Genomic DNA, 13307 nt, shown 5'->3' with positions numbered 1-13307 from the left:
CAGAAACTTCCTCTTTTTCTAAAAGTAGAGTAACCTTTTTTTCTTTTCCAAATAGCTCAAAATAATGGTTCTCAAGCTCCACAGTGCGCTGGAGTCACCTGGAGGCCTGTCGAACCACAGGTGGCCACGCCCCCTCCAGGAGTTGCTGATCAGCAGGTCTAGGTGGACCCAAGACCCGGCATTTCTTACAAAGTTGCTTGTAAAATGCAGCGTGATGCTGATGCTACCGGTCCAGTGACCACTTTTAAAAGACACAATTTCCCCAATCCCATTTAATTTATCCAGTTTCAGGGTCACACCAAATCCCAAGGAACACAAGATAATAGTTTATCAAAGGCACATATGAATTTTATTTTGGTACTTAAAGCTAAAAGGATGTTTATGCTCAGCTCACAGAAACATTTATGGTTCTCCAGAGGGGCTGATTTACCAAGAAGTAACTTGGCGGTTGTCTCAAAGGATGGTGCTTTTTCCCTTCTTCACTCCTTCCTCTATCCTTCACATTTAGTGGGCCCTCATCTGTTACTATAAATTCTATATTAGAGGTCAATGTTAACTGGTTTTACACCTGAGCCCGTGTTACAGTGCCCTGGGCTGTTAGCAGGTTGATCTGTCTCCCAGTAGAAATGCCCAATTGAACAAAGGGGAGGATATACCTGTGGGTCAACGGGTCTGAGCATAGGTGGGGTCCGAGCGGGCTGGACCCCACTGATACTGAAGGACTCCGACCTGGGGGGCAGGTTGGGGTCAGATATCCTGTTGGCAACCTTGTGAGGCATGGCAGGTGAACTCTGCCGGTTGAGCCTGGACCGTTCTTCTACCTAGAAACAAACAGAGAGAGAGGACAATGGACAGATGGCTAGAAGCGGTGAGGACTTTCTGTAGTCACTTGCACGGCCCTTTTTCTGTCCCTCTGATCAATTTGTTTTTAAGGAGCCACACTCTCCATGTCTGCTCTGCCTCAAAAACTTGTGAAAAAGCTCTTTCTGTTAAACACTAGCACAAAAAATACACAGAACACTTAAGCCATCTCTCTTCCCTTACCCTTAATCTCATGCAGTTTTAGTCAGGGAGAATTTCAAACCTGCTTAAGAGCTCATCCGACATTGATTGGGATATTATCTTGGGTCAGGGAGGGAGACAAAGGAACTATGGCAGGCACCTAGATCACTTGGGAAAACCAAACGTTGCTCTGAGTCGACTCATGGGACAGAGGGGGAAGAACACGGGAGGGCTGACAAGGGAATCAAGCTGAGCACCCTAACCCTCCATTTCTTCCCTCTCCCTACTGGCAGGCAGGCGGTGTCCCAGGTGGCTCGCTGAGTGAGCATGACCTGCCTTAACTAGACTATCATTTGCCTTTTCTTCCTTTAAGGCCCTTTCTTTTAGTTGTCTCTCCCTGTGCCCTAAAACACATTACCCCTCCTCATTCTTTCCATTTCCAGCTTGGACTCCTCTGTTTCCCTCTCGCCCTCCTCCTCTCTGTCTCTCCACACAGGGCCTTCATTCTTGCTTCTCCTCCTCTTCTCCCCCCTGACCACCATCTCTCGTCTCTGGCTGTGTCCCTGTCATTCTTGTTCTTGTAGAATCTCTCTCCGCTCCAAGCAGATAGTTGATCATGTGCCTCACGTGGAAGGCTCACAGAATGAGGAATGTCTGTCTTGCAGGTAAAAGTTACCTGTTGGACTTATTTGCAGCAGATACAGACTGTTGCAGAGAACAATTTCAAAGGTAAATTCAGATAAACAAGGGGCACACTGCAAGACATGATTTAAGATCCTCAACAACTGCAAGAGTCTAGAACTTTTCTTCCAGGTCCATCTTGTCTTCTCATTTGTTTCCTTTCTTTTTTTTTTTTTTAAGTAAGAGAAAATAGCCAGATTTAATACATAGATACATATGGGAGCCCTGCATGCATGAGAGAGTCAGAGACCCCACATGTGCAAGGGGTTCAAGGGTAAAAAGGGGGATTAAGGTGTACAAAACATCCTGTGCTAGGGATGAGGCGATGCACCTTGGGGGCTTCAAAGGGTCATGGCAGGATGATAAGAATAAACATTTTGTAAATAGGAGTTTGCTCTGCCCTATAGATAGGTCAACAGAGGTTACCTGTGATCATCTTTTATTATGGGCCAGGCCTCTGATTCAAGTCCTTCTGAGTAGTAAAGGGGAAGGGCAGAAGTTTCACTTGAGCATGAAGCTAAAATTGCCTTTAGCTCAAAGTAATCCATGTACCACTGAGACATGCCTTGGGCTAGCTTCTTCTGAACCCCCACCTTCCCTCCTTGAAACTTCCCTGAAAGTTTCACATTCCAGACACTTCTCCTTTGTGTCTTCAGGGTCACCTTGACAGCTGCACTTTCCAAACGCACCGGGGAACTCCCTCCTGCCCACTGGCTGCCTCGGGACTACAAAACCCTGCCACAGAACCCAGCGCAGGTCCTCAAGACATACTTCTATGTAGCAGCTAAAAGTTTTTATTCATTTTACTGCCTGACTTGAAGTAAATTTTTTAAAAGTTATTTTTTCTCATCCTCCATAACCCATTTTGAATCTTTCTTGCGGCAGACTCAGTCTCATATATAGAATATCTGTTTTTAAACTTTCATATGCAAACTTTTTAACATAAGAGATGCTAGCAAACAGAAAACCACCCGCCTGCCTCTGCTTCGGGGCAATTTTAAGATCTTTCCCCCCACTATGGCTGTGCATGGTACATACAATTTGCATCTTGTTGACTTTGGTTTTGAAATTCCATGTCCCAGAAACTTACCACACACCATATAGGATTAGCTGGAAAAAGCTGGGAATATAAACTGGAACATACATACCTTGTGTATGTGTGTGTTCAAAGTGTTCTGACAGCAGTAATTATTTGGCTATCACACTGAGCAAAGGCAAAAATACAGCCAGCTTTGGGATAAGGCCACCAAAAGGATAAAGTCTGCAAAGATAGCAGACTGAGACCAAGGCATGGAATGTGCTGTTTTCCCAAATCCTAGACTCTTTGAAAAGAAGGTGACTATTTTCAGATCACTAGAATAATTCAAATATTATTTCCAGGGAAGATCATTATTAGATAAATCACGTGTTCGAGCACCCCTGACTGTGTGAACTCTCACCATCCAAGCCACGGCTGTCTGAACCCAGGAATCCAGGAGACTGAGACACAGTTTCAGATAAATACCAGGCTGTCCAGCCTATAACCACTTGTTCCCTGGCATTTGAGAACCAAATATATTCAAAGAGTAAAGAATACTTATCATTATTAGTTTTTTAACTGTAAAGTATCCTTAGACAGTTTTAAGCACATGGTTAGGGGAAGTACATTAAAAACAACAGTCAAAAAGTCTGTCCCAAAAGATTCCATCTTGGGCAGAGAGATTATTTCTGAGACAAAGAATTCTTTTGGCAACTGCCAGCTATGATCACTAGCAAAGAAAGCAACTTTGCCTCTCACAGAACCACAAGCCACACAGGCCATGAGGCTGTCGGTAGAAGTGAACAGCGCAGAGAGTGGGTGCCGATTCTCATAGGTAGCTAATGGGTATAGTTAGTCAAGTGTAGATGTTACTAATATGCTTCTAGGACTATTTCCTATGCCTGGTATCAATGAGTTTACATACTAAAATCATACCATTAGCGCTTTAGCCTGTACAATTCTAAAGTATATGCTATACATAATCTCCTGTTACGCTTCGAAAATTATGCCAGAAAGGGTCCAGTGTGATACAATTTCCTGAGTTGGAGTTTGTTCAAATTAATTGGACGAGCTATGAGAAGGGTGTAACAGGGGGCATCTGGCTCCCCACTCTGCCTGAGGAAAACCTTGCCCCAGGTGTTTGGGAAGATAATGCTGCCCATTGCTTTTGCACAAGAGAGACAATATAAATATCAGGGGAAGGATATTCAATCAAACATCCTAATAACAATTTCCAATAGAGGAGGAGCTGGGCAGTGTATCTAGGAGCCAGCGGCCATTCTGATTATTTTGACACTGGATCAAGACCCGTCTCCTGATTCATCGCATCTTATGTCTACTCATTGAGTGAAAAATAGGCACGTGAGGCAAAAGGACAAAGTGCCTCCTACACCCCACCCCAGGATAAAGATACATGTGATGGAAAACTGGGGTATAATACAATATGTTGTTTCAATCTGCCTTGTGCAATACTCCAAAAAGTCTACTAGCTGAGCTTCCGCTCCCGTCTCCTGTTGCCAAGAAGACGTAAAATACCAGAAGTACCACCAAAAAAGAGTGTTACAGTAATATTAGACAGAATATCAAGGTGCCAGGACACAAACAAAGGAAATCTATTACAAAGGGTTTCATGGTTGAAGGGATTATCAATAAATATAGAGAATAAGATTAGGAGAGACATCGATTACAGTACGAAAGCAATTTTGTTTTCTTATTAAAAGGATCATTTTGACCCCAATACTAAAGTAACTTTGGAGAGGTTTGGATCACCTCTGCAGAAATGCTATACTGTTTATTATAGCATTACAGGGAGAAAGAAGATATAATTGTGGTCTCAAGAGATAAAAGTCTGCTCCAGGCAGAGCTACCTTGCCCACTGGGCACTATGGGAGTGATATCTAAGCCCTCTGAGATGTATAAAAGCTACACAAATACAGAAGGCCTGAAAATAAGCTCGTTAATTACACAATTTCAAAAAATCTTTCTAAAGAAATAAAGATATATTTAAACATATAAAAAAGGGAACACATTCAAGTCAATTGTTAAATTGCTTCCTATACTTGAAAACAATTTACAGCTTATAGTGTCTCACTTAGCAATAATGAATATTTGCTAAGAGAATTTCCAAACGAAACTATGGAAGTTAATTTAAAAGATGTTGACAGCAACATATACTTATTATGTCGCATGGATGCATTTTAATACTTTTTTAATGATGTAGAGACTGTGGAGGGCTATGAAGAAAAGCCTTAGGGGATTGGAAAGCCTTAGGGGATTGGAAAAATTGGACACAGTTTTATGGGAATTCTTTTCTACTCCAGCTGAACCAAACAGTTCGAACTTTTGCCTTTACTTGCACTGTTGGAGAAAGAGAAGTCAACAAATAACTTCTAAGTGCTCATTACAGACTTTGACCCTGCATTCACTGGCCACATGAAGAGTTGAGTCATCTTGCCCTTTGACAAAACCACGTGGGCAGGTGCTTGCTGAGTAAGATAGGTGATATCTCTTCTGTGGGCACCTTTGATGGCAGGGAAGGTTCATTCACATGAAGCGCTGAAAGTGCAGTCTTTTCAGAAGATAAAGGCCTAATCTACTTTTCTGAGAGATCCTTACCAATGATTCATAAAAAAATATAGATCCTCATAAAAATGAAGCTGATAACTTAATAATGAGGCAAACCTTAATAAAAAAAGAATGAGGCAAATCTTAAGCTGAGGAAATGAAGATGTATGCATCTACACCTGGGGGAGGGCAGGTATAGGATACGAAAGATGCAGGCAAACTGCTCATGTGAAAACCAAACCAGATGCAACAGAGGCAAAACGCGTGTTCCTTGTGGGTGATAATGGCTTTGGGAACAGCATGTAAATATTTTTAACATTATATTTTATGTGCATATGTATAGTGCCTACAGTTTCAATGGCACATTCAAATATATGACTGCCCAGGACCCTCTCAAATGCAAGGCAAGAAGTACAGGTGGGGAACTTCTCTGCAAGAAATCTGCGAGACTTGTCCCAGGTCACACAGGAAGGAAGTAGAATTTGAACTCAAACTTCTTTTTTTTAAATTTTACTTATTTAATTTATCTATTGAATTTTATTTATTTTTTTAAGATTTTGTTTATTTATCTTTAGAGGAGAAGGGAAGGGGAGAGAAATATCAACGTGTGGTTGCCTCTCCTGTGTCCCCTACTGGGAATTGGCCGGCAACCCGGGCATGCTCCCTGACTGGGAATCGAACCCCGCTCCTTTTGTTCGCAGGGCCGGGCTCAAGAACTCAAACTTCTTACAGCTTCCTTCTAGGTCTCTCTCAAGCTAAATCTTAAGACAGATAAAGAGAGACTGAGAAAAGATGGAAGCAGAGCTGTTAACTCTCGAAATGGCAATTTAGGAACCTTGTATGTAAAATAAGTCATATAAAGAAAACAACACATCAGAGTAGAGCAGAGAAAACCAAGTGGAGGAGGAGTTCTTACGCACAGGGATTTCAAAGTCCAATGAGCTGATGAGACTCAAAGAGACAATCTGACCTATTATTTGCTAAATATTGTAAAACCATGGACAGATGACTGGCATGCACCATAAAGAGAGAACATGACAATGTTAAAAAATGAAAATATAATTTCATGCAATACTCATGTTGACTGAGCATTCTATCACTGCCACATGGTGAAAAAAGCAGAAAGAAAGGAAGGAAGGAAGGAAGGAAGGAAGGAAGGAAGGAAGGAAGGAAGGAAGGAAGGAAGGGAAAAGGAAAGAAAAGTAAAGAAGCAGGGTAGGAGGGCTCACACTGTCTCTGTCAGGTCCAGACAATCACATACAATTTTAAGGAAAGGAATCTGTTCCATTATATGAAAAAAAAATATCTTCATCATTCAAAAAGTAACAGCGAGGGGGGAAAAACCCTTCAGACTTTGCTGGTGTTGAACAGAATATCAAACTAATGTTTTCACAGAACAAATCTGACTTTCATGCCAATCCAGGGTGGGAGAAAATTTGAATGGGGTGAGAATAACCCCACTCCTTTTAACAGAGACATTAATGTTTCTTTCTGGCTGAAAGAAACATCTCATTTCTTACTGTATCCAACAGTAAGAAAAAAAGATAATGAGAAAGGCAATGATGACGTATATGTCACAAGATGAAACAATGAAAACGCAGAGGAGGGAGCATGATAACAACATTGCATTTTAAGGACAAATGTCGATTTGGAATAAGGAGGAGAAGTGGATGGAAGAGTGATCAGAGAAAAAACCCTCTGGATGAGAAGGTACAGAGTTGAGTCAGACGACTAACACTGGAGCGGGTCTCAGAGGAGGCTGAGGCAGGTGGGAGGCTGGGTGGTACCTGCAACGGCACGTGGGGCAAAGAGCCCAGGCCCCACATCACAGGGACCATGTCATGGACACAGCTGCCCACTCCTTCCTGGTAAGGATGTTATCAAATTTATATCCTGGCAGAGGACGCGCTTGAGAAAGGAAATGGTACCTTTTATTCTACCTTCAAAGGACAGTTTAACCCAGGTTGTTTACCTCCCTACTATAAGAAAAGAAATCTGTAAAGAATACTCTAAAAGAAAAGTATATTGCTGATGAGAAACATTAACAAATTAAGAAGGATCCTCACACTCATTTTTATTCTCATTTGAGGAATGGGTGTTAAAATAACGATGAATCGAACCACAGCAGACAATTATTTGTTGTTTTTTTGTATAATACGCCAGTTGTTCCAATCCCAGATTTGGCATCTGTCACTCATTTTATCATCTAAATGCTTCATCTTTCTTTTAACACATGAACACCCACTCTGAGACTTGGGAACTGGTTCATGAATAGATTGATGGTTAGTTGAACGACGTATTATGTGAACAATGCCCAGGAAGATAGGACTAAGTGTGGAATCCCAAAAGAATGTTGCCACATGTCTACAAGTTCATCAAGCCCCAAAGAGGAGCACCAGCTGCTAGAGTAGCGAGGGATCTTGGAAGATGTCATCCCCTGAAGGTGGCCCAGACTTTTGATGACCACGGAACCTCCCATGAGAGTGCTTGATGACACAGCCATGGCATTTGTGTGCCCACCTTCTGTGTTCCATTTACTCTAGAAGCCTGGCCAGGAAGCACAGGGGTATTAGTGAAAACTGCCTTGATGATGTCTACAAAGATTTTTTCCCAGGAATGCCTCGGCTTCTGAAAATTTGGGAGCTGTAAACTATTTCTGAATAGAGAGAATAAGGCCCGGACATTTAATGATGAGGACAAATAGTAACTGGAAAACAATGAAGTCAAAGTAGTAGTTAAGTTCCAATCAGAATGTGCTGAGTAGATGTGGAAGGAAGGACATGGAAACTGCTCCAGGCTTTCCCCCCATTTTTGTACATTTGTGCATGAGGGAGCTGCACGGGGGGAAGAGAAATTCTGGAGTGCTTTACACAGAATCATGGTTTTCTCCAATGGGATCTGAAGGTGTTCCTGTCCTAATCTCATGCTTGGGGCTGGGAACTCTGAAGGCCAGGTGGTCATGCATCAAGGAGAAGTCACTTAGCAATGCAGCACTTCTTTTTCCTAAGTTCTTTAGCTTCTACATTTCCCACACTGCTCTTGCCCTCCCTCTATTTTTCCCCACCATCTATGCTACTCATTTTCTGTACCTTCTCCCCCACTCATCTCCCATTCCCCTGTTGCTAACCCTCCATGTGATCTCCATTTCTGTGCCTCTGCTATTGTTTCAGCTGTCCGCCTAGATTGCTTTTGTTTTAGGTGTTGTTAATAACTGTGAGTTTGCTGTCCATTCACTGTTCATATTTTTATCTTCTTTTTCTCAGATAAGTTCTTTTAATATTTCATATAGTAAAGGCTTGGTGATGATGAATTCCTTAAACTTGACCTTATCTGAGAAGTGCTTTATCTGCCCTTCCATTCTAAATGAAGGCTTTGCTGGATAGAGCAATCTTGGATGTAAGTCCTTGCCTTTCACGAGTTGGAATACTTCTTTCTAGCCTCTTCTTGCCTGCAAGGTCTCTTTTGAGAAATCAGCTGACAGTCTGATGGGAACTCCTTTGTAGGTGACTGTCCCCTATCTCTTGCTGCTTCTAGAATTCTCTCCTTTATTTTAATCTTGGCTAATGTAATTATGATGTGCCTTAGTGTGTCCCTCTTTGGGTCCACCTTCTTTGGGACTCTCTGAGTTTCCTGGACTTCCTGGAAGTCTATTGCCTTTGCCAGATTGGGGAAGTTCTCCTTTATTATTCATTCAAATAAGTTTTCCACTTGTTGCTCTTCCTCTTCCCCTTCTGGTACACCTAGATTCAGATGTTGGAACATTTAAAGATGTACTGAAATTTCCTAAGCATCTCCTCATTTTTTGAATTCTTGCTTCTTCATTCTTTTTGTGAAGAAAAGAAACAGATTGAAAACCATCAATCTATTCATGAACCAGTTCCCAAGTCTTAGAGTGGGTGTTGGTTGTTTGGTTGTTTCTTTCTTCCTTCTGGTCCATTCCATTGATTTGAGTCCCAGTTTTCTTCCCATCACTATTGGTTCCCTGTGCATTTTCCTTCATTTCACTTACTGAAGCCTTCAATTTTTCATCTAATTTGTGACCAAAATCAACCAGTTCTGTGAGCATCCTGATCACCAGTATTTTGAACTGTGCATCTGATAGATTGACTATCTCTTGGTCACTTAAAAGTATTGGCCCTGGGGCTTTGATTTGTTCTTTTGATTGAGCCATTTTTCGTCAGGTCAAGCCTGTTATGTATGAGGGGTGGAGCATTAGGTGTTCACCAGGGCAGGGCAACCCATGTTGCTGGGTTGTGATGTTATATGTGGGGGCGGGGTCAGAGAGGGAGCAATGGTGCTTGTTCTGCAATCTCTTGGTATTTCAGTCCCCTCTGCCGCTTCCCAAAAGCTGGCACCTTTTCAGTTGGTGCTTTTAGGCTTTATTTCCCACCGCTGGGGCCCTGGGTTGTGCGGTCTGTCTTGCTGCCTGTTTTTGCCTAGTTTATCTGTATGCAAAGGTGTGACCGTGGTCCGCCCCAAGCCGCCAGCACTCCTGGGTCTGGCTGCCACTGCCTTTTCCTGCCACAATCCCTCTCTGCTGCCTGCGGACTCTTCCCCTCTTATCAGTCTGGTTAAATGGTTGTCGGACTTCCATATAGTTCAATTTTCTGTCTGTTCTGGTTGTGCTTTTGTTTCTAAATCTTTGTTGTCCTTAATTTTGGTTGTGCAAGGAGGCACAGTGTTTCCATCGATGCCTCCATCTTGGATGGAGTCCAATCAAGTCCAATCAATGCAGCACTTCTTAGAGAAGGTAGGGTACTTGTAGGGATGCATGAATTCATACTTCTCCTGCCCTGAGGTCCATATGAGTCTCTAAGGCACTTGTTGATTGCAGTAATGGGCATATGCTTACCACTTTGAAAATGTTGGGAAAGGACACACAAATGACCTTACACTTTAACTCTGGAGTTGGGCTACATCCTTGTGAGCAAGATTGCTTTGGAGATCTCACTATGGTCCTTGAGGCTTCCTGGGGCTTCAAGTGTTCTTCAAGACCAAGTCTAATAGGATATGCTGCTCCACCTTTCTCCCAGGAGTGATGCTCAAACAGGAGTCTTGGTCTGGAGTCATTAATTTCTGCTGGGGCTACTGGCATTAGCTTAGTAGAGGCTAGTTTTTCAGTCTCCTGAACACCTGGTATAATCAGGAGCTGTGAGTCTGGCTTAGCTGAAGGTTTCAACGTGGCCTGGCTAGAAAATGGTGTAGCAGTGGAAGGAGGCAATAGATCTCTGCCAGCCAGAATGCACATCAACGGCTGTTTAATAGCATCGTGATTCTGCCTAGCTGGAAGAATAGTAGGTTATTAAGGGGTTGGCACTGTACCTGGGAGTAGAATCACAAAATTGAATTATTGATCTACGAGAACAAGGCAGGTGTTACAGACCTAGGTAAATGCAATCATATTTACAGACTCAAAGGGAAAATGATCAGAAATGTCCTTTACAGCAAATCAAATGATTTTCTCTACAAATTTAGTTTTTTAAGTAAAAAAAAAAGCTTTTATAAAAACAGTGCATACTCATTACAAAGGATTTAAACAATATATAAATGTACAAAAATGTTTGAAGAAAAAACACTGTAGTTTCTTCCTCCCCTAAACAACTGTCATTATTGTTAGGACATCATTTCAAGCATTTTCTATACATACGTAAGAGATTAGAAAAAGAAAATTTTTATAAAAATAGGTTCTTATGTAAGAAATCTGATTCTGGTAATATTGTAGTCTAAATAACTTGAAATAAGTTCTAGCTATAAGTACCTGAAGATGCTAGAATGAAACACAAAACAATGCCAACATCCTTTTAAATGATGAGCTCTGCTCACAAGAAAAGAAAGGAAATCACTGGGTGCCACTGATAATGACAGGACTGAAAGCCAGGGTGTGACACACGTGAGATGACACTGTGATTCCCTGGAAGAACTATTGGTCTTGGCTGGAGTTGTTATTGTGTTTGTTTGCTGTGTCCATTTGCTTATCACCCTTTCTTCCTACCATCCCAACAGTTTTTAATGAGATTTTCAAAATAGCTCATCCCAGATCCAAGCACCACTACTTCGGAAGTATTTGCAAAACAAATGACCTCTGACCCTGAAAGTGAATATCACAGCCACAAGTCTGAGGCCAATGTGTGTCCACTGGTGCCACCAAAGCAAAGGGAGTGTTAATGACAATACTAATGACCAGTTTCAGGGGCCAGGTGTAGATGGCAAATGATTTTACCTAGAATTCCTTATGTCCTTAGTCATATAATTCCATGGGAATTCACTAACAATCCTCACGCTACAAACTCATTTGGACTGCTGTAAGGGAAACAATTTTTCTACTTCTTGTTTTTATTTACAAAAATCCACTCCATTTGCAAATGTCAAAAAAAGATTAAGGTGACTTGCAATTTCTCTACAGAAATAATGTTATGGCTCTTCCGAAAGCAAAGTATGCATGTTTTACAGTGAATTGTTTTCTATATTCATAGCACTAGTTTGACCTTCCACTTTCACTGGATGAACTCATTACAGCCAACAGCCTGGCCACCGGAGTGTGGTTACACTTGCTTGCTGACTTACCTCCTTGGCCCATGCTGGTTTCTCACTAGGACTCATCCCTTCTTTGTAATGGTACAGTGGCTTCTTCTCCACAGGCCTCTGCTCCTGCCGTTGATGCTGAAGGGAAACCAAGTAGTCCCTCTCTTGCTTTAGCTGTCTCTGCAGTCTTTCTGCTTGTCTCTGTTCTTCCAATTGTTTGCGCTTATACTCCTGCCCAAGTCAGGAAAGAGTAGCAAAATCACCATAGAGAAACCATTGGCCAGTACCAGCTAAGCATGCAGTGGAGTGAACAGTGATGCTGAATAACAGAAGACCCCAATAATGACAGGAGGATATGAGGATGTGCCACAGAGCTATGCTACAGGTTTGGTTTAACATCTACACAGAATGTGACATTTAGTGAAAACACTATTGCCTTAATGTCAATCCCTACAGAACACTACCCATTGCAAAGTAATGTATCCTTGATGAATTAACAACCAGGAAAGTGGCAATAATGAGGACATGGGTATGGTCAGTATACAACCTGCATAATGAGCCATCCATTTCCTGATGTAGTAATTAAACCATTCAAACATGCGCAATGAAGTAGCACAAAACTAAGAGCGGAGCTAAAGACATTGCCTGAACTTGGATCAACAAAAGCCATCAGCAAGCTTATATACAGGCTAAAAAATATCATACTGCCACAGAACAAAAAGTTCAGTTAGAAAAAAGATACCAAGAAGCTCATTTGGAGAGCACTGCAATAATAATTAAAAAAGTACTTCACGTGGAAGCTGCATGAGCAGGGAACACAAAATGTTCCCATCATAAGGGCAGAACTAACAGACTGCAAATGAAACATGACTGTGGTGCTGAGTGGGCTTTTATGGAAGAGGTGCATTTTACTGTGATTGTACTCTAGCACGCTGCTGCTGCTGATGACCTTCAAAATCACTCTGCAATGAACACAGCGGGCCTCAAAAAAGTCTGAAGTTATAATGAGGTTGGATTCATGTTAAAGTTTTACAGATAAATGGGGTTAAAAAGAAAACATAGTAAGTGTATTGAATGTACTGAGACTTGGAAAACTAGGTCAGCAAACGTATGAAGTCTCTATGAGATTTTTGAGGTTCGTGAGGCTTGAAGGATCTCCTCTTCTGGACTGGCACGTTAGGAGGACAACCACACACGCACACACATACATACGCATGTGCGCACACATACGATGAACACAGAGCAGATCAGCTGGCTCTTGGCTTTCCCATTACCAGAAGTAGAGCTTGTTCATGCAGTAGCTGCTGCTGCAAGATCTCTAACTGCCTCTGCTCCTCCTCTAACTGTCGCCTGATGTACTCCTGGAGAGGTAGGCAGCAGAGAATTCAGAGGAACACAAAGAGAGAAAGAGAGAGAGAAAAAGAACTGGTAATTTCAAAGGTGACAAGAGCTGCCAAGCAAAGTGTGGAAGGAAGGAGGGAAAAAAATACCCAGACACCTCCTCATAAACCAGGAAAAG

General features: G+C 42.0%; 1 protein-coding gene across 4 annotated transcripts in view; it reads right to left on the bottom strand.

The window, feature by feature from the left end:
• TNIK (TRAF2 and NCK interacting kinase) overlaps window positions 1–13307 on the bottom strand; it is a 348375-nt gene that overhangs the window by 61161 nt on the left and 273907 nt on the right. For 2 of the 4 annotated variants that reach the window (XM_037046529.1, XM_037046530.1), the window contains exons 14-16: window positions 13063–13149; window positions 11831–12019; window positions 657–821 (exon numbers count right to left, since the gene is read on the bottom strand). In XM_037046529.1, the coding sequence (XP_036902424.1) occupies window positions 657–821; window positions 11831–12019; window positions 13063–13149 (441 nt within the window). The remainder of the gene's footprint in view (window positions 1–656; window positions 822–11830; window positions 12020–13062; window positions 13150–13307) is intronic. The other 2 variants (XM_037046531.1, XM_037046532.1) reach the window with 1 other exon arrangement.

The sequence above is a fragment of the Sturnira hondurensis genome, unplaced genomic scaffold (genome assembly GCF_014824575.4).
Source record: "Sturnira hondurensis isolate 20B ecotype Veracruz unplaced genomic scaffold, ASM1482457v3 Scaffold0005279, whole genome shotgun sequence".
NCBI classification, from domain to species: Eukaryota; Metazoa; Chordata; class Mammalia; order Chiroptera; family Phyllostomidae; genus Sturnira; species Sturnira hondurensis.
The sequence above is the reverse complement of the archived record's forward strand: the minus strand, read 5'-3'. Positions and strand labels throughout refer to the sequence as shown.